The sequence below is a fragment of the Drosophila innubila genome (assembly GCF_004354385.1).
Source record: "Drosophila innubila isolate TH190305 chromosome 3L unlocalized genomic scaffold, UK_Dinn_1.0 0_D_3L, whole genome shotgun sequence".
NCBI classification, from domain to species: domain Eukaryota; kingdom Metazoa; phylum Arthropoda; class Insecta; order Diptera; family Drosophilidae; genus Drosophila; species Drosophila innubila.
In genome coordinates this window covers 23,212,954-23,238,156 of record NW_022995376.1, presented here as the reverse complement: position 1 = coordinate 23,238,156, position 25,203 = coordinate 23,212,954, and the positions used below count along the sequence as shown (strand labels likewise).

At 35.3% G+C, this 25,203-nt stretch overlaps 1 protein-coding gene across 1 annotated transcript in view; it reads left to right on the top strand.

The window, feature by feature from the left end:
- LOC117788511 overlaps positions 1-3,672 on the top strand; it is a 69,401-nt gene extending 65,729 nt beyond the window's left edge. Inside the window, exons 24-25 of the mRNA XM_034627294.1 lie at positions 965-1,942; positions 3,407-3,672. Of these exons, the coding sequence (XP_034483185.1) occupies positions 965-1,942; positions 3,407-3,556 (1,128 nt within the window). The 3' untranslated portion in view covers positions 3,557-3,672. The remainder of the gene's footprint in view (positions 1-964; positions 1,943-3,406) is intronic.
- Positions 3,673-25,203: the final 21,531 nt, after the last annotated feature.

Sequence of the window (25,203 nt, the reverse complement as noted above, 5' to 3'; positions counted from 1 at the left end):
TTTTAAATAATTTATTTTAATTTTCATAAAGAGACGTTAGAAAATAAATTTAATTTGGAAACAATTAACTAGAATAGTTTGATGGACAGTTTAAAAGAATATTTATAAAGATAATCTTTTGTATTGCGAAACGTAAAGAAGAGGATATTAATAACAAAAATCAAAAGGTTAACTTCTATGTGGAATAGTGAAATGAAACACAATTATTATTTGTGCATTTTTCTAGCATAAAACATTAGTAATAAAAAAAAATCTACAGATGGGCCTAAAAATATATCGTTTGAATAAAACATATATCATTTGAATATAATATAAAATATGTCTTATACAAGTACACACAAAACAGAAGAGTTGAGGTTAAGTTGAATTTTTAGCAACGCGTTTTTGTTGGAACTTTCTATACACAATTTATAAAATTATCTTAGTTAACCAAAATTTGCTTATATTATTTCATTATTTTTTTATTGATTTCTTTTACATGTCACACTCTTGCTTTACACGCAAACAAAAATATAATTTTGATGTCAACCACAACAACATGAATACTGCATTGCTGTTATCACCCACAACAACAACAATAACAATAACTAAAATACAATTGCAACTGCATGCATGCAAAATGCCTTTTGATAAATTGCAACCACAAAACTAACCGCAGTCAAACCAATTGCCGGCCAATAATCCATTTTTAGCACTTAAACGGCCTAGCAACAACAGCAGCAACACTAACGGCAGCAACAGCAGCAACATGCATGCCTGCAACAAGAAACTACGACGACAGACCATCAGCGACCCCTACGCACATATCAAACGGCATTATGCCATCGATGCCGAAGCCCCTAATGCCAACAACAACAACAACAACAACGGCGACAATGGCGACAACAGCGAAGCAACTGCAGCTGCAACAACGTCGCAACAAATTAGCAGCAACAACAATGGGTGGCGGGGGAGGGGGCTTGAGCATGGGTGGGGGTGTGGCAATCATCAACAACAAATGCTAATGCCAAATGAATTGCTGCTGCAGGCGAGTCGATTAACTGCTGCCAACTCTGCTGTCGACTCTGCTGTCGACTCTGCCATCATCGACTGCAATCAGAATTTAAGATATGTACCGCCCATGCCAAGTGCCACGCCCCACGCGACACAGCCCCTGGCCAGTGGCGCCTACGATTGCTTGGTGGTGCGTCGTCCAATGCGGCTGCCGTTGCGCAAGCATCACACCTTCCACTTTCAGACCACACAGACGGCCAATGGCAAATTGCAGCAGCTGCGTCACCAACTGCAACAGCAGCAACTGGAGAGGGAGCAACAACAGCAACAATGGCAGCAACGGCAACAACAGTTGGGGCCCCTCATCTATCGTCCATTGGCGCTAAGTGAGCGGCATGCCTTTAAGCCAATTTCACCAACACCTGCAACAGCAGCAACAACAGCAACAGCCACATTGCCTGATTGTAAAAAACGCAAAGAGAATGAGGCACGGCAGCAACATCAGCAACATCAGCAGCAGCAGCAACTAAATCCTGCTGCTTCATTGGAGGCATTGGAGGTGCTAACTAAAACGCATCCGGACTTTATGTTTACACGGCCAAAGAAGGAACAAAGCGAACAGATTGCGGACACCGCAGCAAAAATAGCAGCAACTGTTGCTGATGAGGCGGAAGAAGAGGAGGACTTGGGCTATTCCTTCTGTGAGGAGGAGTACATGGTCGATGATGACAATGACAATGACAATGGCAATGACAATGATGTTGGTGGTGTTGCTGATGATGACGAGGAGGAGGAGGAGGAGATGGCACCACACAATCTCACAGCACCGCCAACAACACCTGCCCACAGCGGCAGCAGAAACAACAACAACGGCAACAGCAACAATGCAGCTATTGCCAATGCAACTGCGGGTGCATTGAGATACTTTTTGACTCAGAGCTATCGCGAGGTGCACATTTAGAATGCCACAAAATGTGGCAGTCAGATAGTTAGACAGGCCTAAACGACGCATACAAGGTATTTAGTATTTACGAGTAGTAGAAACTGGTGATGTGGGAGAGGGAATGGAATAAGTACATATTTATAAATAGCATAATTAATAAAAATTAACTAATTAAGCAGCGATTCGAACGATCGATACTTAACTCAAATATACAATAGTTTCTAGTATATCAAAAATGCCCACAAACGAGAAAAACTAAGGGTAAAAGGTGGCTAAGAATAACCCTTGCCCATATTTCCAAATTCATTCTGCATTATTCATATATCATATATATATTCATAAATGTACTATTCTACTATAATAGGCCTCTAGAGAAGCCCGAAATTCTCAACCCAATATGAAGAAATCGAATAAATAGAAAGTGTGCAAAGATCAATGTTTAAACTTGATCGCCACTTCTTGTTAGTGTATATAGTTAGTTTAAATTTAAATTTAATAAATTATTCATGAAATAACAATTAAAAACACTTAACATTCCCAGCACAACAAGCGATTCTTTCAGATATATATTTATTATTAGCTATTATTAAGTATTATGTATTAAGACAACTCTGACTGTATGTGTGTTAAGTTTGAAGTAGTTTTGTGTAAATTACCAATTTAGATATGTGTATGTATATGAAAACTTGTGTGTAAACCCTCGTATTGTAAATAGAAAGCAATGCTTTTCAAATAATTTATGAAAACATATTTAAGAGAAAACAAAAAAGCAAAACCAAACAGAAGCCAAGCAAACAACTTATTTGTATTTATAACTATATTTATGCTATTTATTTTAAATTATTTACAACTAAAACAAAACAAAAGAAAATACTAAAGCAAAGCCGAAGCCAACGTCGAGATTCACTTTCAAAACAAACTTCGAGCCTAACCCAAAAACATCGTCATCCAAAAACAAACAAACTAACATACTCGTTAATAGAATTGAATTTAAAGTGTGTTCTAAATTACATAAATTGTTGATTTCTTATAGCATGTGTCCGATTTTGAGGATCCATACAAAGGCAGCAATACCTATATATTTTAAATTCATTTTGTATAACTTTCCAACTAAAAATGCCAGCTAAATGTTTTATGTCACACAAAACTAGAAAAAGGTAAATCTTTCGTTTGTTTTTTTTTTGTATTACTTAATAAATAAATGAATTTGTATTTCTGTTAATAATTTATTTCAACTGTCGTGCTGTCAATTTGAGATCAATCGATTCGATACTTGAAATCGTTCAATATGCTATACTAGCACACACTTTTCTCACGCTCTTATCAGCTCTTATCAGTTTAACATTTACGACAGGCGTTATAGATTATTAATGATGCATGCGTGCGCTTTCCTAACCGATGTTCAATGGCATTATCTATAAGAGATATTATCAATTATTATTTAATCATTTTGCTATATACATAATACAGCCATTGAATGCCGCAAGTTTCGATGATGAATTCATCTATGCCGATCTTGAGAGTCAGCATTATGGGCCAATCAACTATAAAGCCGCCTCGCTCTATGCCCAGGTCAAAAAGAACAAGAAGACCGGCGCTCTGGAGGAGCTGAAACATTAATTGAAACACCTCTAGTCTCAATTAACACATTTGCAGTGCATTTTGGTAAATGTTTTAAACATTTTTATTTCTCTTTTATAAAATACTTTTATTAAATTGAAACAGAGTGTTAAATTGTTTAAAGCAAAATGAATAACGAATTTCTTAACTTTATGAATGCAAATACAACAAATTACATGTAATGATAGTAATTGTTATAAAAAAAATAATGAAAAACGAAAAAAAAAAAGTCATAAATACCAAATATATATATTATAGTAAGAGTCACATGATAAATTAACAGGCTAAACATTTTGACAGTCAATACGAGCCTTAACTGGTCATTAACTGGCCCATTAAGTGCTAAATGTATAGAAAAAAACAAAATCAATTACATAATTTTTATTACTAAACAACAAATATTAGCAGGCATTGAACTTAGCTACATCAAACGGATAGTTATTAATTAAACAAACAAATAAGAATCCAATTAAAAATTGAAAAGTAATTAACACAACAACATCAAATCGAACAAATTAAATATGCATATATATAGACTCTTTTTTTTAGAAATAATTAAATGAAAACAGCAACAAAACTGCGAATATTTTTTGTATGTTTTTAAATTCAACCACAAAACTAACAAACAATTCCCAAAAGGACGCAAATGAAAAACTAAAAAAAAAGAAAAACAAACTTCGGTACACCGAAGATTCAATACCCATCATTCGATCTGTCATGCAATACATTTGATTTTAATTTTATTTTTTTAATGCAAATTCGCTTTTACCCTAAATATGGGTATTATGAAGTCAAACAACTAAAAACAAAACAGACGGCAAATTAGCTGGTGGAGTGAAAGGAATAGAAAGAGGTGGAAAATATTAACATTGATATTAATTTACATTATTTTCTATTTGTGTAAAGAAATAAAAACAGATGTAGAAAAAACAAGAATAACAATATAACTACATACAATAACAAGTTATTGTATTAAATATAAATAATTGATATTAACGAAACTAAAAAAAAGGAAAACAAGCAAGTCGAATCAATTTTGTTATGCAATTTATTGTAATTAATTATAAATATAATTTATTATTAATCATGTGAAAAAACAGCAAATTTCTATATATACATACATATATTATTGTATAATTATACAAATAAATTATAAAAATCAGCATTTACTTGCAAATGCCGGCAAACAAGTAAAATTTAAAAGTAAAACTAAAGGTAAAGAAATAGGATCGAAGAGCAACCAAAAAGTGGAATTAAATTGAAGGTAAACAACTTAGACTCAAGTACTTATATATATAAATCTATATATATACTTAATTAAATATAATGATGATGAAACCCAGTAAATATACGAAAGTCAAGTAAATTATGATGAAGAACAACTAAATAAATAAATTGTAAAATTATAAATAAAACTTGTTTGTATTTATTTAAATTTGGTTGACTTGGCAGTGGAATAAAAAAAAACACTACAAGCGAGAAAAAGATGGGTAAGCTTTAGAGTTTTCAGACTGATTGGTATTAAAATTGGTTCAATCTATTGAACTCAATTTACAGAATATTAAAAATTTAAGAATAAATATTTTTAATTTTCGTGAGAGAATGAATCTGAAGCTCACCGGATATTTATCAGAAGCATAGTGTCAGCATCTCCTCCATGGAAATCGCATTGCTTGAAATCAAAAGCGCATTTCATGTCAATTTTTGCATATTAGTTGGCCCAAATCGAACACACACACACATGGAAAGGACCGTGTAAGTATGTATGTGGCATGTTGTAGCTGCATCTCGATTTTATGCTCGTTCTCATTCTCGTGCCGTGTGTCATTTCCGTGCAACGTAACTGAATTCGGTTATTGCTTCCTGCGTCGCGTCGCTGCAGCACTGTCATTTCCGTTGTTGCGAAACACACACACACACACACACACACATACAGCAGCAGTGCAGCAGAGTCGAGGTCATTTGACAGCGATTTTGCTTCTATTAATTGACGCTTGAAATTTAGGTAAATTTTGGGACAGAAATCCGAAATTCATATTTGTTTTAACTGCAAAAAATATTTTACACTTTTGTCGGACTTCCGACATACGCATACACACACACATACGCACACACACATGCATCTACAGCTGCGGAAAAAAACCGCATTCATTTCCGCAATTTCATTGAATCATATTTAATTTTTAATGCGCGTTTTCAATTGCAGTTAAGCCTGTTACTTGAGTGTGTATGTGTATGTGTAAGTGTGTGTGTGTGTGTGTGTGTAGTTTGGCTTTGTTTCTAATTAAAATTTGGTTGTCAATTGACCCGATTGCCAAAGTGCAAATAATAAATGTAGGATAATTACTTTCCATTAGATTATTCTACCAAAAAGTGCAACCCTATGCCCCACTCATTAGGTACTTAGAGTCTGCAGCCCTAATGCAAGCCTTTGCCCAACAAGTTTTCTAAACAATTACGTGCCTAGTGAGCTCATAAAAACTCAAATAGCAACAAAAAAAAAATAAGAAGAAAAAAAAACAAAGCGAGTAATGTTTGTTGTTGGTCAGGCAATTAGTAATTGCCACACTGGGGCACAGTGGCAACCCTACGCAACAGGAACTAATGGCCGAATTTCGCCTTTGCAGTGACCCCTAAATAAATGGACAGTGGGACAAGAGGACGACAGGATGGCAGGAGAACAACACCTGCAGAGTCTGGCGTTGAGATGTAAAGGACTAACTTTTAGTCTCAACTTTTGTGTTGAACTGTGTGTTTGTGTACTTTCTAATGACATGTTGCAGTGGCAGGCAGCAGCAGCAGCTGCTGCAACAACAACAATAACAACAACAGCAACTATATTATTTTTAAAACAAGAAACAAAAGCCAATGGCAATGACTGCTCTCTTGTTGTTGCCTGTCTGCTGTTAATGGCGCCGAAAAGTATGCAAAACAAACATTGTCCAACAAACAGACTGACAAACAGACAGAGAAAGAGACAGTCAGAGAAAATGACAGAGACAGACATTCGTAAACCAGAATGAAACTCACTTCAGTTCAGTTCAGTTGAGTTGAGTTCAGTTGGCGTCGAGTACATGACATTTAATGGTGCCAACTGTTGTCGAACAATAAGCATCCCTTTTAACTCCTCCTTGCCACTCCTTTGTTCCCCCTGTCAGTCCTTAGTTAGCCCACTCGGTCATTGTGTCAGATTGTCAGTTACTTTGTTTTGCCTGACAAACACACACACACACACACACACACCAAGCCGGCATCTCATTCATTTAGTTCTCTTGTCTGGCCAAAAAAAGATTTTTGTGCCTTGACAGAGACACAAAATAATGCATTTTTAAATTAAAGTCTACATCGATTAGTTAGTGCAACTAAAGCAGACACATTCAAGATGTCCTGTTATGTCCTTCACATCTGTTTGACTTGCCAAGAAAACAAACCGCCTGCACATAAACTTTAGCAACTAAAACCGAAGCCAAACTGTCTACAAACTGTCAACTCTGGTGGGTTCCAGGTTACCCGGTTAGCCAGGTGGTTGGCTGAATAGATGCCACCTCATCTGGGTCATCTGGCAGCAGCAGATGTTGTCTCTGGGTTACGAATAGTTAAATGCTGTTGACAGTGTCTTTTTTTTTGTTCATGCAAACCCATTTCTAGTTTTAATTGCAATCGGGCCAAAATGCATGTCCATACTGTCTTGGACTTAAAGTAATGCAAGTAATTTCTTCAATATATTTTTCTCTTAATTATATTATTATATTTGTATTTTTTTATTATTATTTATTTATAATTCAACCCGAATACTGCCAGTGTTACCATATGGTAACAAGCAATAGGCATTTAATAAAACTTCATTTTCAGACAACATATTAACATACTTAAGACTAACTTTTTTATGATATTCTAAGAGTAAATTGTTGTCTTTAACTAATAAAAAGTTGATTGAAACAATCTCTTGAAGCTAGCTAATCGAAAAATGCGGATTAAGTTGCTCACTATATTCTGCAGTGCAAAAAAAACGGCATTTGGCAATTCGTCACAAGTAAATTGAAATCGTTTAACTAATTTTAGTACTGAACTATAGGCAATACACACATCATTAGAAAGGTAAAAGAAAGCTCTTTATAATAATGAAACAAATTCGGAATAAATAACACTTTTTCTCGGTAAATTTACGCTTTTGTTTTTCCTGTTCATAAAATATAATTCATAAAATATGATTGTTCCTATGATAGCTGTGTGATATAGTAAGCCGATTTGAACTAAATTTGGTCAGGATGTATAAAACGAACTTATATGCATATTCTGTTTGGTTGAGATACCTCAAAAAACAAATTAAGAAAACCTGTACCCTGTTATTCCCAGCGTTACCATATAGTAACAGCCGGAAAAATGGTCCTGTCGATTATCCTGACAAGGACGAACAAAAAGAATGTATTTTTCGAAATCAGCGACCTCAAATTTATCAGTCCTGAAAGTTTTATGAAGAAACTCGAAATATAGTTGCTCAGGACAATTCATGTTAACATTGATTATTATATTTAATAAAAAATATTTTAAAGTCGATGTAACTATTTGTATTTTTAAGCTTTTCGTTAACTTACGCAATCAAACAAATTTATAAACTTGTAAATTTTAAAGTTATTATTTGCAAGTCTCAAGTACAGGATTGTTAATATTTAGACCCCGTACTTATTTCGCGCTAGTGGCGAAAGCAGCACGAAGGTTGCGAATATATACAGATAATGTTGAAAATTTGACACGACTGTCCGATCGATTGAGTTATATGCCGATCGAAGGATTAAGTCCTAACTAACAGAATGACATACTACAATTTTTGCTAACTCACCTGGGTCATTAAAGGGGTGTAAGTGGGACGGGCAAAATTTAAATGATTGCAGCTAATGGGGCCATTGGGACCTTTTGGTAAATTTAATTTTTGTTTTAATTTATATATTTTTGTTTTAAATTTATAAATTAAATTAAATATTGCTCGTCACAAAATTTAATATCAGAAATTTTGGTGCATGAAAAGGCTTTCGTCACTAGACTTCTACCTCGTGAAGAGGTTTTTTTTTTTTGAAGATTTAGATAACTTTAACTATTGATTACATATATTTTATGTTCTGATAATATCTGTCTTGTTATTGGATTAAGTCAATTGTTTGAGTTGGCTTTAAGTTGCAACAGCTTTGCTATTGCTTTGCGGCGTACAACGGTGCGTATGATTTGCATAGTTGTAACTGTTGCAGTCTGTACGTGAGTTGCAGCAGGAATCAGCCTTGGGCCATAATCAGCAACAGCACGCACATAAATTAAAAGCTATACACTGTGCAACAACTATACTACACTACACTACACTACACTACACTTCACTGCAATACACAACACACAAAAACGTAACGTTACTTTGTCATGACATTGCTGTCGATTCATGAATGCCGAAATACAGACTCTCATAATTTCCATGTCAGTCTGCCTGATTGACGATGACGAAAAGTACGACGACGATGATGATGATGAGAATGGAAATGGAAATGGATCGGAGCAGCAAATGGCAGAGCTCGAGAGATGTCATGGAACCTCCTCCTCGTTTTCCTTTCCAACTCCCGTTCTCGCAGCTTATAAGCCAGAAGAGAATGGAATGGGACAGCCTAGAGTTGTATTTTTGGAAAGCAATGTCACATTTTGATGGCACGACAATCAGAGCAACAACAGCAACTCTTGCAACTGCTGTTCTGCGGAAGCAGTCTCAGCATACAAAATGCCAAAGGTGAGCGGGCAATAGGGCTGGGAGAACGATGATAAGAGAATGGAGGATGGGGACAGACACTGAAGTAAAGAGGAAGCAAAAGAAAGCATCAAATGAGCTTACACCAACTTGCCACGTGATTATTAGAAGTTAGTTAGTATGCTAACGATGCAATTTTAAGGAATTGCCATATGTTCATAAGACAGATTTTAACATTGATATTTTCAATTAAATTTTGAAAGCCACATTACCATTTCCAAGTAATTAAATGGATGTTCATAAGAACGATTTTAAAAGACTTTAAACTTATCCGACTAGATTATTAAGTACAATAATTGTAATTTAAATTTTCATTTATTTTTAAAAGTAAAATCAAAAGAACATGCAAACTTTTAATGAAGCTAAATTGTCAGCTGCATTGATTATAAAATTTGCTTATAAAAGCTTTCAGTTGACTCGATCTTCAAAGCCATTTACAGAATGTATCTTCAATTATTGTTACTCAAGCAGAATGCGTGCTGTAACAATGTCAGCTGTCCATGTTTGCAGAGTTACCTGTAAGAATTGCTGTTCTCGTCGTCATCGTCGGCATTGTCATTATTTTGAGCTGTTGTCCTTCATGAACAAGAACAACTGCTGCTGTTGCTACAATGAGTTGCACAATCAAAGTTCATTTGCAATGTTTGCGCATAGATTCGAAATGCCAAACGGTGCCCCAATCAGAGGCAGAGGCAGAAGCAGCTGCTGCAGATTCTCTTGCTTTTTGGTTCAGTCACAGTCACAGTCACAAACTGGCAACTTTCGGAACTACTTGCAACGAGTTCCTGTCCTCGTGATGTTGACCAAAGTTTCTATCCAAAAATTGAGCCAAGTTTCAGTGTCCGTGTCCTGCGTCCTGACAAGTAATGAGGCTCGAGGATGGAGGATGGAGGATGGAAACGGCTCAGCTTCTCGTTTGTTGCGCTTTGTTCGTTCGTGTTGTGCAAACGCTGACAAGCCGATTGTCAGGCGGACAGTGGAGAACAGAGCGGAGTGTGGCAATTGTCTGCAGCATGCAGCGTGACTAAAAGGCGGACAGACTGGCCATAATTTTTGAACGTCTCACATGGTTCTCTCGACTGATTGATTTGTGCTAGTTCGGGCAGATTTCTTAAATACTTATTTATCATTTGAATGAAATTCAGAACTTTATACTAAAATAGAATAATAGAATAAGAAATTTCCATGCAAATAGGAAAAGAAAAGTTAAATTTTGTAAAAGCAGGAATATATAATATAAAAAATATAATATATAAAGTGTAATGGCCTTACTTTAAACTATACCTTTCAAAAACGACAAACTTTTGAAAAATTATATTTTTAAATGTACATGAATTAGAAGTAAAAAAGAACGTGTTTTTCTAAAAATAGATGAAATTAAATAACTAAGGGAGGACAAAAGAAAAAATACCGAATATTGAGTGAATAATAAATTTCTGAATTATTAAGGTAATTTGGTTACAAAAACTACCAGTTAGCAGGAAATTTCCAACAATTAATGTTTGCTTATTATAAAATATTATTGAATATTAAAAATTCAAATTACTTTATTTATACAGAAAGTCTATACAAAAATTTAACATTAAGAAACTTGGCACTTCAATAATTTTAAAAGTTTAATTAAATGCATTTTAAATAACTTTGGTCGTGTTTGCTCCCTGATCAGTTTTATGATACCTCTGATACTTCTGGTGAACGGGACTAATACCGTATCATGATACCAACTTTTGTGTATCATGAAACTTGAGCATGTATTATAAAAAAAAGACTGCTACTTTTGTGCTTTCGTAAACTATTTTAATCGATATACGTGAAATGATTATCGAAAGTTTTTTTGTTATCAATTTTAAATTATTAATAACAATAAGATAAGATAATTTTATTTGAATTTTTTATCTGCGCTTTTCATAGTTTTTACTTACGATAATTCGATTATTTTAATCATATCATTGACCAGGAAGTATCACAAGTATACAATTGTTGTGATACTAGATCAGGGAGCTTGTTTCCTGGTGAATGCGACCATTGTTGTTCAAATAAATATTACTTAGGTATGAGCATTACTTGATACGTCAATAAACATTTACATTTCACTTATACCCAGTCAACTGATTTTCCCTTTTGTATATTCGATTGAAACGTTTTATATAGTTGAAGACTTACGTGTAAAAGTATCCAGTTTAAGTCTGCCAGAATTTTTCATTTTTTTATACATGTATTTTTATATGTAATTTTGAATGAAAACACCGTTCAATTGGATGTGACTTCGACTTGCAAAATAATTAGAATATTCAATTGTCTGGGTCAAAGAAGTTTTTCAGTACAAGTTGTTGTTGTAACGACTGGCACATTTGCCTCGCTGCCACTGTCAAGTGAATACCCTAAATATAATTTCTAAATTTTGTTCCCATATATTTTGATACACTGTTTAGGTCTTCACATTTTTGTCTCACAACTTTATAATTCCCATTGTTGGGCACAACTTGCTCGAATTTTGTCTAAGGTATTTTCGTCAAAATTGGCTAGAACTGTCTGACGTTTTGCATTGTCGCTGACAGGTGGGAATAAACTCTTGACACTAGATAGATTATGTCCATAGGCTGAATGCCTGACCATGGCAAGAGAGGATATTGACTGGACAGACAAAGAAACCAGGCTCTAATTGGAGGATATCATGACTGACATTCTAGATAGAAGTTGGGCTATTACCTTTCTTTTTTGAGCGATTGTTGTTTATTTTTCTGCTTTTCTTTTTTTTTTTTAATTACGAGCAAACATTTACACATTAAAAGCCGCTTGAGTGGAAACCTTAATTAAACACTTGACTTCTGCAGCGGTTTCTCGATGTGAAAAGGCGTTTGGCAACTATGGCAACTATTTTTCAATTCAGCAAGTACATCCCCCTCATCTCCGGCCTGCCCCCATGCGTACAAAGTTTTTCCAAGTCCATGTGTGGGTGTGTGTATGTGTGTGTGTGCTTGTTGAAAAGTCGAGCGAAAAACTACAAAACAGTTCAGTTCCCAGATGATGAGAATAGGAGGGCAACTCTGGCTGCTGTTGCTGCTGATGATGATGGCACTTAACGGCAACACATGACGCCGACGTCAATGCTTGCAGTCAACGTCAACGTCAGCGTCAGCGTAAGCGTCAACGTCGACGCTTGAATTAAATTTTATTTTCATTTCAACTTTCGTTTTATAGGCAAAGAGCCAACAGCCAAGGCAACTTTGTTAATTTATTTAAGCAACGTTCTCATAAGTGTATGTTGCATATGTACGTATGTGTGAGTGTGTGTACGTATGTGTGTGTGTGTGTTCGTGTATACATCTGACGGATGTTTCTGTCATTAAGCAAAACTTTCGTCAAAGCATAAAATTTTGTTGCCGCTTCACACAGAGAAAAAGGCACTGAGCAGACAGCTGAAGAGAAAGAGATAAGTAGGAGAAAGAGAGAGGGAGATAGAGAGAGGGACTTGTGATAGTGCAGGATATATTTTTACTACTTATAAGCACTGCGCTTTGGCATTTTATGCTTTTGCCTTTTGCTGCATTAAAATGGAACGTGTTTTAATGCAGAAACTTCCCCTCTTGAGCCACAAAGCGGCAGAAACAGCCAAAGAAGACAAGCTTATAAATACTTATGAAGTGTTCAACAGAGACAGAGATATACAGAGCGCGAGAGAGAGACAGTGCGAATGGGAGAGTGGAAGAGGGGAGGCTGAAAAATGCATAAAAGTATTGCTAATACGGTTTGCGCTTTGTGAGAAGATTGTCAGGGATGCATTTAAAATCGTAGACAAAGGGAGAGAGAGAGACGGAGAGCGAGAGGGAGCTGCTTAACGAACCCTGCCTTGGATAAGCGGAAAAACGTAATATAAAAGGTAGCTTAAACGGCACAACAAATCTTAAAAGGATACTCTACTGTTGCTGGAAATATTTAATGAAACTTGACAGCGATTGTCAGGTTTTGACAACACCATTTTATTTTATTTAAAAATAAGTAAAAGAATTAATTTTGTATGCTAGAATTTAAGATACAAGAAGAGGCATCTCCGATCCTATAAAATATACATGGGATATAGTCTAACATTAATTCTATTAATATTAACAACACTAATCTTTATTGATCTGATTGGGTTTTTCTGGGTTTTACCCAATCCATGCAACAAGTTTTGGATCATTTATAATTTTTGCTTACCCCAGATCTAACTTTTATTTTTTTCTTTACAGTTCCTTAATCCTTATCCTAATCCTTAACTTAATTTAAAAACTTGATAATTTTTTTCATTGTCGACTTTTTTTAGTCGTGCAATAATATATAAATAAATAAATAAATAGATATATTTGCATTAACCGCCAAGTCGATATAGTCATGTCTGTCTGTCCGTATGAACAAAACGATCTCTGATTCTCGGGAGGTCGACTATAGCCCTACCGACTAGTTTAATATATAACAGATTATATGTAATGCTTAAAAAATCTATTATTTATGTCTTTTTCATTGAATATTGCTAATGAATTCGGATGTGAATTAGCATTAGCATTGAATTTTTTTAATAAAAAATTTGAAAATTGTGTACTTAAAAAAATGTTAATAAATGTTAAAATAATGATTAAATTTAATAAAACTGTTAATTTAAAACTAATTATTTTTAACATTTTATTTAATATAAAACAATTTTTTAACAGTTTTCCATAAATTTTAGCATTATTTTTAACATTTATTAAAATTTTTTTAAAGTACCAAATTTTTTTTTATTAAATAAATGCAAAGCTAATGCTAATTACCATCCAATTTCGTTAGTAATATTCAATGCCAAATACTTAAATAATTAATTGATTTTTTAAGCATTACTAATTAAAAAATTTCCACTAGCACTGCTTTTTCAATGCTAGTGGAATGAAATTTCATTAGCACTACTTTTTTTCATTGCCAATAAAATGACAACTTCATAAACTAAGTAGTTTATTAGGCCCGTCTCTGATAACAATATCAAATCCACATCAACTTCCAGTTGTCATGTCAATGACAAAAATTGTGATTACAAATTATTAAATTAAAACGATACTCGGTTGTGCCCTACTCAAAGTCAAAAGCACTACACAAATTCGCAGAAAACTGGGTAACAAACATTGAAATGCCAAATATAAAAAATGCCAGCCATTAGAAAATTTGTAGGTATTTCTTTTATTTAATTGAGAAAATCAAAAAGCAGCACAAGGTCAAATGGTCACAGTAACAATACAAATCTGAACAACATGCAACAAAGAGAGCATCAAAAGTAAAAGCCTTTGTCACGGACAGATTCCTCAGTTTTCCCCCCCTTCGCGTCCCTCTGGCAACACCCTCTCAAAACAAACCGCTTTACACTTGAGCAACATTTATTTTTCCGTTTCATTTCACGCGTTTCAGTTTCATTATGCCAGCTGTCAGCGGCAGCCCCTGCTCGTAACGGTTTCTGTTGCTTCTGCTGTTTCATTTTTCACACCATTCGCAATGCGACGCACGTACGCCACGCCCCCAATGCCGCCCCAATCCTCTGGCCACAGCAAACGGCAATTGTTTCCTTTATGGACACCCTTGAAGGAGACCTTTTTCCCATTCAAATGATATGCGGAGCAGTTTTTCTGGCTCATTGAGGACCGCAAAAAGAAAACCAACAAAATTAATTTTAAAATCCGTCAATTAGGTTAGGGGGAAATGCCTAAAGGCAGACTAGGTTGTTGCCAGAAAAAAAACTGTTGCCTACTTTTTGACATGAACTATTTTTCAATGATCCAATTAGTAACATTTCCACATCCCGAATTATCCGTCATCCTGTCACTTGTCAATTGCCCCATTTCCATTCGTATTTTCGCATTCTGGAATTTGATTTGTTTTCGTCGTTTTACCACGATGACGACGCTGCATAATTGATGGATTGCCTTGTGGGCTGACCCTCGATAAGGTCGCCTCAGACTCCGTTGTCCGCCTATTCGCTGGGGTCACAACTAATAAATAAATAATAAATCAACCATTTGACAGTCTTTGCCAAAAAGTTTGCTTTCTCTTCGACTGCCCAAATGTCAATGGAAGCGTCGAAAAACATATTGAAATTTTAATGTGACTTTGTAGATTGATAAAACCTCCAAGTTAGAGCAATAAATTCTTAAGGTAAAGTCTATAACAATTTCAATGAAGAAAGGTTAGATCTATAATAGATCAATCAGCTGAAAAAAAAAACTTGGAGTTTTTTGAAGACGCAAGCTATATTTTATTTGTTATAGGTTTAAATACGATAGAGATAACTGTTTAATAGAACAAATGAATGAAAATAAAAAACACAGAGAAAATTTTAATGATTAAATACGAGTAGATTAAAATACATTCCTCTGGTTACAAATATTTATTGTTTGCTTGGAGATAATATAATTATTAAAAGCAGTAAAACAAAGGTAAGTTTCCTTGCGACGAATTAAAAATGCAATAAGATTACCAAGTTAAAAGACTTCTTAATACAAATTGTAAATAGAATTAAAGAATATCTTCTTTAAGAGGTAAGCAAATTGTGAGAAAGAAAACCAAATATTCATAACTTCTTAGAATGAAAAGCTAAATTGGAGTATTAAAATCTTTAAAATACAATTTTTAAATAAAATCTTTTAGAATCCTCTTATTATATTTATAAATATAAGCCACTTGCATGTCTTTTTGCTATTATTTTATTTTATTTCGCATAATCTAACCGCATTCCACTTATTTCTCTGTGAAAATATTGAATACCCAAAAGGACTAACTAAATCACACTTGAGCCTAGCAAAAATCTCTCACTCAATGCAAAATCAAATTCAATTATGTTCAATGGCGGCAAATGGCACTTAACTCTTTTATTTACAACAAAAACGATTTGCACAAAGCAAATCTCCTTTTGGAAACAATTCCCAAACACGAGTACAAACAGCATCGATTTAAATCCTCAGACTCAGACTCAGTCTCAGCTTCTGTTTCTGCTTCATCCTCACACTAATTACAATTCTCGAATGCCCAAAAGGCGATTCCCTCGCAAAACACAACAGCAAAAAATCCAGCAAAATTGAATAGACATTTTTGTTGGCCTTCTCGAAAAAGCGAACAGAAAGAGATGAAAAAATATTGGGCAAAAGGTCAGCCAGTTGCTGTGTGTAAGGACACAATTTTCCGCTATACCTGCGCTGAATGAAGACCAGGCCCATCCCAGATGCTTTCGCCTCTCTCCCTCTAAATGGCATGCTTAGCGCTGGGACCATGCTCCTCCAATCTCCCCCTCTGCCCCTCTCGCATCCAAGTCCAACTTCATCGGCTTGTGCCGGACGAGAGTGCAGTTTAATTGACAGTCGGAAACGTTGCTCAAAGCTGGAAAACTCACTTCAAAGGATGCCGCGAAATGCAGCTGCGAAAAAAAGACCCATCCAACTACCATATGGCATTGTCTAGGCTTTGGGATTTGAACTTTAGCAGCCCCATCCCAACTTTCCATTCTCAGTTCAGTGTTCACTTTTCATCAACTGAATAAAAATCTACATCAAGTTGGCAGCTAAAAATGTTATAGAGACTAAAAACAATAAAAAGTGCTAAACAAAAATAATGATATAACCGCAGTTATTTTTAATAGTTGGGGGATGTATGTTATACACAACAGGCAATTAAATTAGTTTTGCTATAAAAAGCTGCTTAAAAGCTTTTCAAAGTCTCTTAAAGCTGCCAATTTGTGCAGAGAATCGCAGCAAATCTGCTGTAAATTTTGCAATGTTTTGTCTAGTAGGAGCTAATATTGAACTGCTTCAACTTTGAAATTTGGAATTCAAGCACAAAGGGCAATGAAACCGTTTGAAATTTTAAGAGCTGCTAATAAAACCGAAGCCGCAGTCGCAGTCGCAGTCGCAGCTCGTCCTGCTCATCTGAGCAGCTAATAAAAATGCCAAATGCAGCATTTTTACTATGCACTATAAAATACCAGAAAATATCAGGGGTATCTCTGAGAGCGAGAGACAGTGGTAGAGTGGCAGAGTGGGAGAAAGAGAGAGAATGTGGGATAAGTAGTAGGACTTATAGACAGTAAGCTGCTCGCCATGAACGTGCGCATGTAAATCAATGTAATGGTCGCTTTTATGGTACGACCATAGAGTTTTCTTCGACATCCCCCACCTCAATTTACCCCTCCTCCCACTTCGTTAACACCGCCACTTTGGATTTTGTAATACAATGCGAAAAGCGCAGCGCGTTGCGGTGACAACAACTGAATGAAAACTGAATCATCCATATCATTATGTTGATGCAGAATCAGTTTGTAGAGGCAGAAAAAGGGGGAGAGGTTAATGCCCAGTTCGTTACGTGTTTGCGGTGATAAAGTAGATAAGAGGGGTAGGGATCAGGGGGAGGTGCGGTTGCAGTAACAGCCAATAAATCTCTAGCTAAATGCTCAAGAAACTTTACGGGCAAACCGTGAAAGACATTTCCCATTGGCCACACGAACAGAGAACAGAAGAAGAAGGATTCGTAGCTCATTTTTATGGTTTAAATACTTTGCGCCAAACTTGAAATAATGCAACGTCTTCACCTCAACCCCATAGATAGAGCATAAAAATGTTCTTCGCCAAATAACTAAAAAAAAGTAAAACATAAAACGAAAAAAAACCGGAAAAAACGCGCCCAAAATCTGCAGGCAGCTTAAGTGGATTTTACGCCAAGCAGCGATCCCCCTTTACCCTATCCCCGCCCTTTTCCCCCTCTAACAGCATGTAACAAAAACAGAAACAAAAAAAAAACTTTAAACTTTTGTTCGTTTGAGGGGTTTCCACGGTAAATCCTTATAGATAAAGAGCGTTTTGCACTTGTCGAAAGCGCAGAGCGCCAAAAAGTATGCAGTAAAGTTTATGAAATTTCTATTACATTGTTTTTCACTTTCTCCACGGGACGGTAAATTCGTGAAATCAACTAAAACACATGGCAAGCAGCATATGCAAAGCGCCCAGCTGACAACTTGAGCTAGACACAAAGGGGTTGCCCCTGCCACACATACATGACGTATACGCAATGTCTTAAAAATTGGCAAACTTAACTTTTGGGGCGCGCTGTCAATTGTACGCTGTGTTGCAAGAGAGCTTTATACTTTCCAATGGGGCTAAGTGATGGGCCAAAAAAGAATGTACGTATTATAAGAGTGAGTTGAGAATATTCCCACTTCCGTCAACAACTGATGCAGCCACTTTGAGAACACTTTTCATGACAGTGAAGTGGATTTTTATTCGTAATATCACATGGAAACTCTGATAAAAATGACTTAGCATCCAGCTGTCATCTTCAGTTTAGCTTAACATTAAACAAAATTTTCATCCACTGTTTGTTTTTTTTTAATATCCTCAGCTGCTGACTAATTTATATGGTATTTAAGCAATTAAAAGACCGATTCAAACATATTGCATGCATATTCTGTCAGTTTGGTTAAGATATCGAGTTGTTTTTAAATACATGCACAACTTTTTTAATATGAATATGATAAGAATTCATTTTTTAACCCATAGTTTCTTGGTGAAAAATTCTTAGAATTCATCGTGGACTTCGATTCTCGTGGGAGCATTCCAGCCAAACATATTGATCCATCCTAATAAACATACTTTGTCTACAACCAAAAAGGTAGCGAGATTCAACAGAGGCTCTTTCTATACATATTTAGTGTGTTAATAGAAAATGTCAGATAATTTATATTCAAGTTACAATTCATATTTCAATAATTTGATTGATCCTGTAATCCTTAAGACATTTTTAGATATCAAATTAGTCTTAGCATTTTCAATTATTAACCATACAACCCTTGAAACATTCTCATTTTATTAAGCAATTGATTGACGTCCGCCAATGTGGCGTATGCGTAACTTATGCAGTCGCAACAAAGTTGAGCCCGCTTCCTTGCAATAAGATCGAGTTATTTTTCGTTGCCACCGTCAACTCCAACACTACCGCAGTCTCATCCACATTCAGCGACAAAGTTGGCCAAGAGGACAACTAAAAGCTGCAATGAAAAAGAGAGAGAGAGAGAGAGAGAGAGAGAGAGAAAAAGGAAGAGAGGGAAAGTAGCCTATTGTCCTGTTGTCTGCATCTTCATGAAGCCAAACTCATTCGGGCAACAAGGCCAACTTGCCGTTTGGCTTTTCCAAATGAAATTTTGCGGCTTTTGGGCGGCAATTGGGCGGTTGTTGGGCGGTTGTTGGGCGGCTTTTGGGCCCTGTTGGATTGTGCGCTTCGTTGCGGCTTTTCGCTTTGAATGTTGCGCATTTTTCGCACGGGGTGCTCAACAAAAGCCTTGAATTGCTGTGGATCTGACGCTGACTCTGTCAGGCAGTAACAGGAGCTACCAGGACCAGGACAATAACAACAAAACATTGGCTACTCTGTGCCAATTTATGCGCTCAAATTGTCCCCGCTGCGCCAAGTTGGCCAACAGTTGACTTTAAGGTCTGTCCAACACAGAGGCGTGAATTTATTGTCAACACTTGCCACCCAGATAATTAGTGTGAAAATGAAAAGTAAGTAGTTTCCATAATGGCCTCCAAGAGGCCAGAGCAAAAGCCGTCCATCAGCTGTAAAAGCCAACACTCAAAACAGTAATGAAATGAAGTTTAAAGAGTTTGCTTTGCCTCATTGTCTGGAGAAATATTAATTTTATACACGATCTCTTATCGGAACAGTAGCAAAGATTAAACAAAACTATGACAATTATGGTATGTCCGGTATATTATTTATATTTTTATGATAATTGTAGTTTATTTTATACACTTTAGTTTTCTTTTCTTTTTAGTAAGACTCATTACAGCAGAAGTCTTTTTTTCTGTTTTCAAAATTTATAATTTTTAACATTTTTAGTAATTGCTTAAATTAATTTGTATCCTAAATTAAATTAAATTAAATTTAAATTTGATATTCAATTGTTGGCCCAACAAAAATAAATAAACTTTATTTTAATATGTTTTTCTTGTTTTAAGTTGGATATACTGAGTTTTTTTTAAATTATGTAATGTACTTTTACTTTCGATTTATTATTAAAATATTCAAAAACGTTTGCTTTTAACTGTCCTAATGAAAGCTTAATATATATTTTGGTACCTTAATATATATAAAAGTTTATTTCTTGGAATCATGGCTATATACAATTATTTTGATTATATTTTAAATCTTTAGTTGTCACCAACTCGAATAGAGCCTCATTCGGCCTGAAGGGATCCTGACCAAAAGTGTTGATAGCATCTAAATAACTGAGCATTTGATGTGCACCCCGAGAATGAAGGCAGCATAATAAAGGCAGTAGAAGAAAGAGAGAGGGAGGGAGGAAGAGGAGGAAAATAAGAATGTAAATTGAGAATAACTCTATCGCGTATTCGTATATGGAATAAAGCTAAGAACCTATAAAACCGCACAGCTCCCGCGATGGTCATGCAAATAAAAGCAAGACTGGGAGTGGCAGACTAGAGGCGACTGGGAGTATCCTTCAGGCCAAGTGGCAGTAGTCAACGAGAAGACGACCCTTGACTGGCCAGAGAAAGAGCGAGAGAGAGAGAGAGAGAGAGAGAGAAGTTGACAACACAGCTGACAAGACAAGGAAAGCGATGAATCCACATTGTTTATTTAAAAACTACTCTATTATGGGAGATGGCAAATGGTAGCTAAGAGGAGGGAAATGGGAAGCGGCTTTCAGCTTTATAAAAATGCAATTTCAGAGCGGACAACAGGCAGCAACAACAATAATTGCAACTACAACAAGTACAACATTGCTAAGAACAACACGTTGTACTCATCCCAACAGTGCAAGTACTCGTACTCGTTGCATACACAAAAGTATAATCGCACTATAAATCCCTCGCGTCGAAACCAAAAACTTTACATTTGCTATTCGGTAAGGCGACAAAGAAAGAGACAATGGAAAGAGACGAAGATCTGGAAGCCGAAGATTAGATACTCATTTAAAAAATATTTTAATTTTATAACAATTGTTTTTATCGAGTTAAGCCCAGTTTACAATACTAAATTTTACATTATTTAACGAGCACTAGCTTCTGGGGACTTTGACTCTTTTTCTTTATTTATATTAGAGGATTTGTAAATGTATTTTCCCACGCCTGTCATTGTATGGATGTATGTATGTATGTATGTATGTATGTGTGTACGATGTATGTATGTATCACATCAAAAAAAAACTCTGCTCGAGGTAAATATTCCAGCACCAAAATTTCTGATATTGCATTTTGTAACGAACAAAATAAAGTATTATTATAAATTAATAAAAAATAAAATGAGAATTGCCATTCTGCACTGTGCGAAAAAAAGGTGAGCTACCACGAACATATAAAATAATTTTTGCGCAGTGCCGAATACCAATTTTTTTTTTTAATTTATAATTTAACGGGAAATTGCTAAAAATTAACTTTTTTGAACATTTTTCTTCTTTTCATACAACATTTTTTCAGTTCATCCCATGCAAAAAAATAATAAAAAATATATGCAAAGATGTTTATAAATTTTTCAGTCACAATTAGAATTGTTTGACTAAACTTTTTGCATCAAAACATTTTTTGTTTAAGCCCAAGAAAAAAAGTCAAAAATGTAGATTTTTACATAAATTAAAAAATTTCGATGGGTACTTAATGGGTTAAGAAAAGTTTTGTATCATTGAAATAGAGTAACTTTAAATAGAGAGTACATTTAACTTCAGTTTTGTGTAAATTCTTTTGACCACCCCTGTACATTTTTATCTCAAAGTAATTAGCTTTTCCTATTGATATTAAACCTCCATCTCACTTTCGACCGCTTTCAATCGAAGATAAAAATCTATATTTATCGATTTTTTTTTTTCTATTTTTCTCCTTTTTCTTTCTGTCCCTTTCTTGCTGATTTAATATACTAAGATATCGAATTTAAGCACATAGCTGACTTACCCTGAAAAGTAAATACTAAAAAGAAATAACCGAAATTACATGCAAGGGGAGACTAAGAAACAGTCTGCCAGGCGGCAGGATCCACTGTGCATTGTCCTTGCCCAGCTGCATTGATAGCGGAGCCATTCTCATAGTTATAGCCACGGTCACAGATAGAGAGAGAGGAGCGGGATGAAAGAGATAGGGAGCGAGACCAATCCGCAAGTATCTGAGTGAGGGGGTGAAGAGTTTGTACCTCTCTCTTTCTCTCTTTCTCTCTCTCCCCCTCTGTGTCCGTGTTGGGGCATAATGTTGATGATGAAAACGTGCGCATTGTTTTCAGATTTTCGGAATTTTAATTAAATTTGCATTGTTTCAAGTGGCACTTGACGATGCCACGACGAGGCACGACGCGTCCGACGAGGCAATGCAACGCGGCAATTCGCATGTCGCGCACATGGCCCCAAAAGAACTGCTCGGATTTAAATAAGTTTCATATTCTTTTGTTTGACTCAAAGGTAGTGGGCGTGGCTGGACTTTAAATTAGCCACTGCTGCTAAAAGTCCTGCAAAGGACGAACAAAACCCTAACGAGCGTGTAAAACGTAGCAAAATGTGTATTTAAATTGATAATTACAGTGAAAAAAGGGAAAATTTAATACATTTGAGTGGAAAACTAAAGGATACTCATACAGCGGGATTAAAGCCAAAGCTGATTACGTCAAAAGGACATTATGAACAACCATTCAACCATTCCTAAAATTCCTCGTAGCTAAAAAGGTGAAGTAAACTTATCATTTTACAGCGAAATTATTAAATGTGACACTTTAGAGGGAGTGAGAAACAGACCCGAAAAGTTGTGCCAAATGCGAATTGTTGGCACTGTCAACGGCTCATAAAAAATGCTAAACAAGTCAACAACATGCGCCTTAGCCAGCTGTCAATAAATATGAAACTCCATAAGCCAAAAACAGTAAAGGAAAAAGAAAACACCCACTCGAGAGGAAAGGCAACAACAGGAAAAATATCAATGATAATAAAAAATACATAAACAAAGCAAAGTCGACAGCGGGCACATAAGCAAATGTAAATTTCTGTATGTTGTATTACCCCCCGTGACCCTGTGACCCCCTGACCCTAAGACACCCCCTCAACGAACCCACACGAAGTGCAAATAAACAAAGCAAATGTGACAGTTGCGTCTCGGAGTCTGAGTCGATAGGGAATTTAGGATACCCCGAACCTTGACAGCATCAAATAAATTTTGTCATCTTAGCCAAACTGAAAGTAGACTCAAAGTAGACTGTCAATTGTCGGCTTTTAGCAAATATGAAAGGTCTTTTACAACAACATTTTGGCAGCTAAGTTCATGCTCAATTTAAAGATTTTTACTAAGCCTAAAATATGTGGCTGGCAATAGAAAAAGGACATAGAGACAGACTGAGTTAAAAGAGTTGTGAATTTATGAATCTATGATAAATATTTACTTTCAAATATACTTATAACAATTAATAGTAGCTCTAAGATTTTATCTATTTATAAAAAACAAAAATATTTTTTAATAAATATAAAATTTCACGACTGTTTTCCTCAGATTTAATATAAAAAACCTTTGATTAAACATAGCTATTTATTTTTAAGTTAAATTTTCTTTATAATCCAAAGTATATCTGACACCTAGCTAGTTTCTTAGCCATTCTTCTCTGGCCACAAAGAGTTTTTTGACCAATTAGATTCAATTGAGCTAAAATTTAGAAAAATTAATCTGCTCTTTGTACTTTCGTTAATTATTTGTAAGTAGATGCTTTGAATATTTAAGTGAATGCTAAGAGTCTTTAGAAGACCTTCTACTGTTTTTGATTTATACTCATGCGAATACTCGCACTAAAAACTTCATACATACAAACACAACATATTTCATGTTTTTGTTTCGCATGGCCATTAATAATGAAACAGCAGCCAACACACACACACACACGCATACAAATACCCGCAATCGAAAAGCGAAGTGCCTTTTTAATTAACTGAAAAAGGCTTCACAGTCAGTCAGGAGTATTACAGGACCTTCCTGTAGCTGGCCGCACTGTGAATAATAGTATGACTTTGGTGGGTAGAATGAATTTTTGCATGTGCAACGCCTTTTTTACTCTTCATATAATATTTTTCTGTTTGTTGCTTTTGTTTTCTGTGTTTAATAACCAGCAACAACAACAGCAAATGGACTGCCAAAGCCAACGCAGAAGCCGCGCCCACCACAGACAGCGCTAATTAATTATGCACTCATGATACTTTCTCTGTTCTTCCTACTCTCCCCCTCCCTCACTCTGATTAAAGTTTTTATTTTTAAGTTTTCAACGAAGGTTACATGAACTATTTGAGAGTAATTGCAAAGACCCAAAGGAATATTTTTAAAATCCCCTAAAAGTATGCTATGGATTTCTTTTTTTTTTTTTATTAAAAATTTAATCAAATTTTTACAAGGGATGAGTGTCCTGCTACCTTACAAGCCAACTTAAAATTATCAGAAATTAAACTAAAATTAAAACAAAATTATTTATTATAGAACATAACAATGAATTAAAGATAACTTATAAGAGGGAGGTTTTCGCGGTGATACTGGGGATATCGTCTATATTTTGGTCGGAGATCTTCATGTCAAGACCCGATTCAGGAGGTCTGAAAATAAAAAGTTAAAGTGCAAGTTAAAGTTAATTAGTACAAGTATATAATATTTTAAAAATAAAAAAAATAGAGTATTAAAGCTTCGTTTGATTGTGAAGAGCATCAGAGTAGCTCTTGTGAGTTGTTTTAAGTGGCTGCCACGTGTCCACTTGGAGCATAAAGAGAACATTTTCCTATATTTGTTTTTGGAGTAAAAAAGAATTGCTGCAAAACGTTTTCGGAGTTGCAGCTGCCTGGGTAATGGAATATGATGGTGACTTT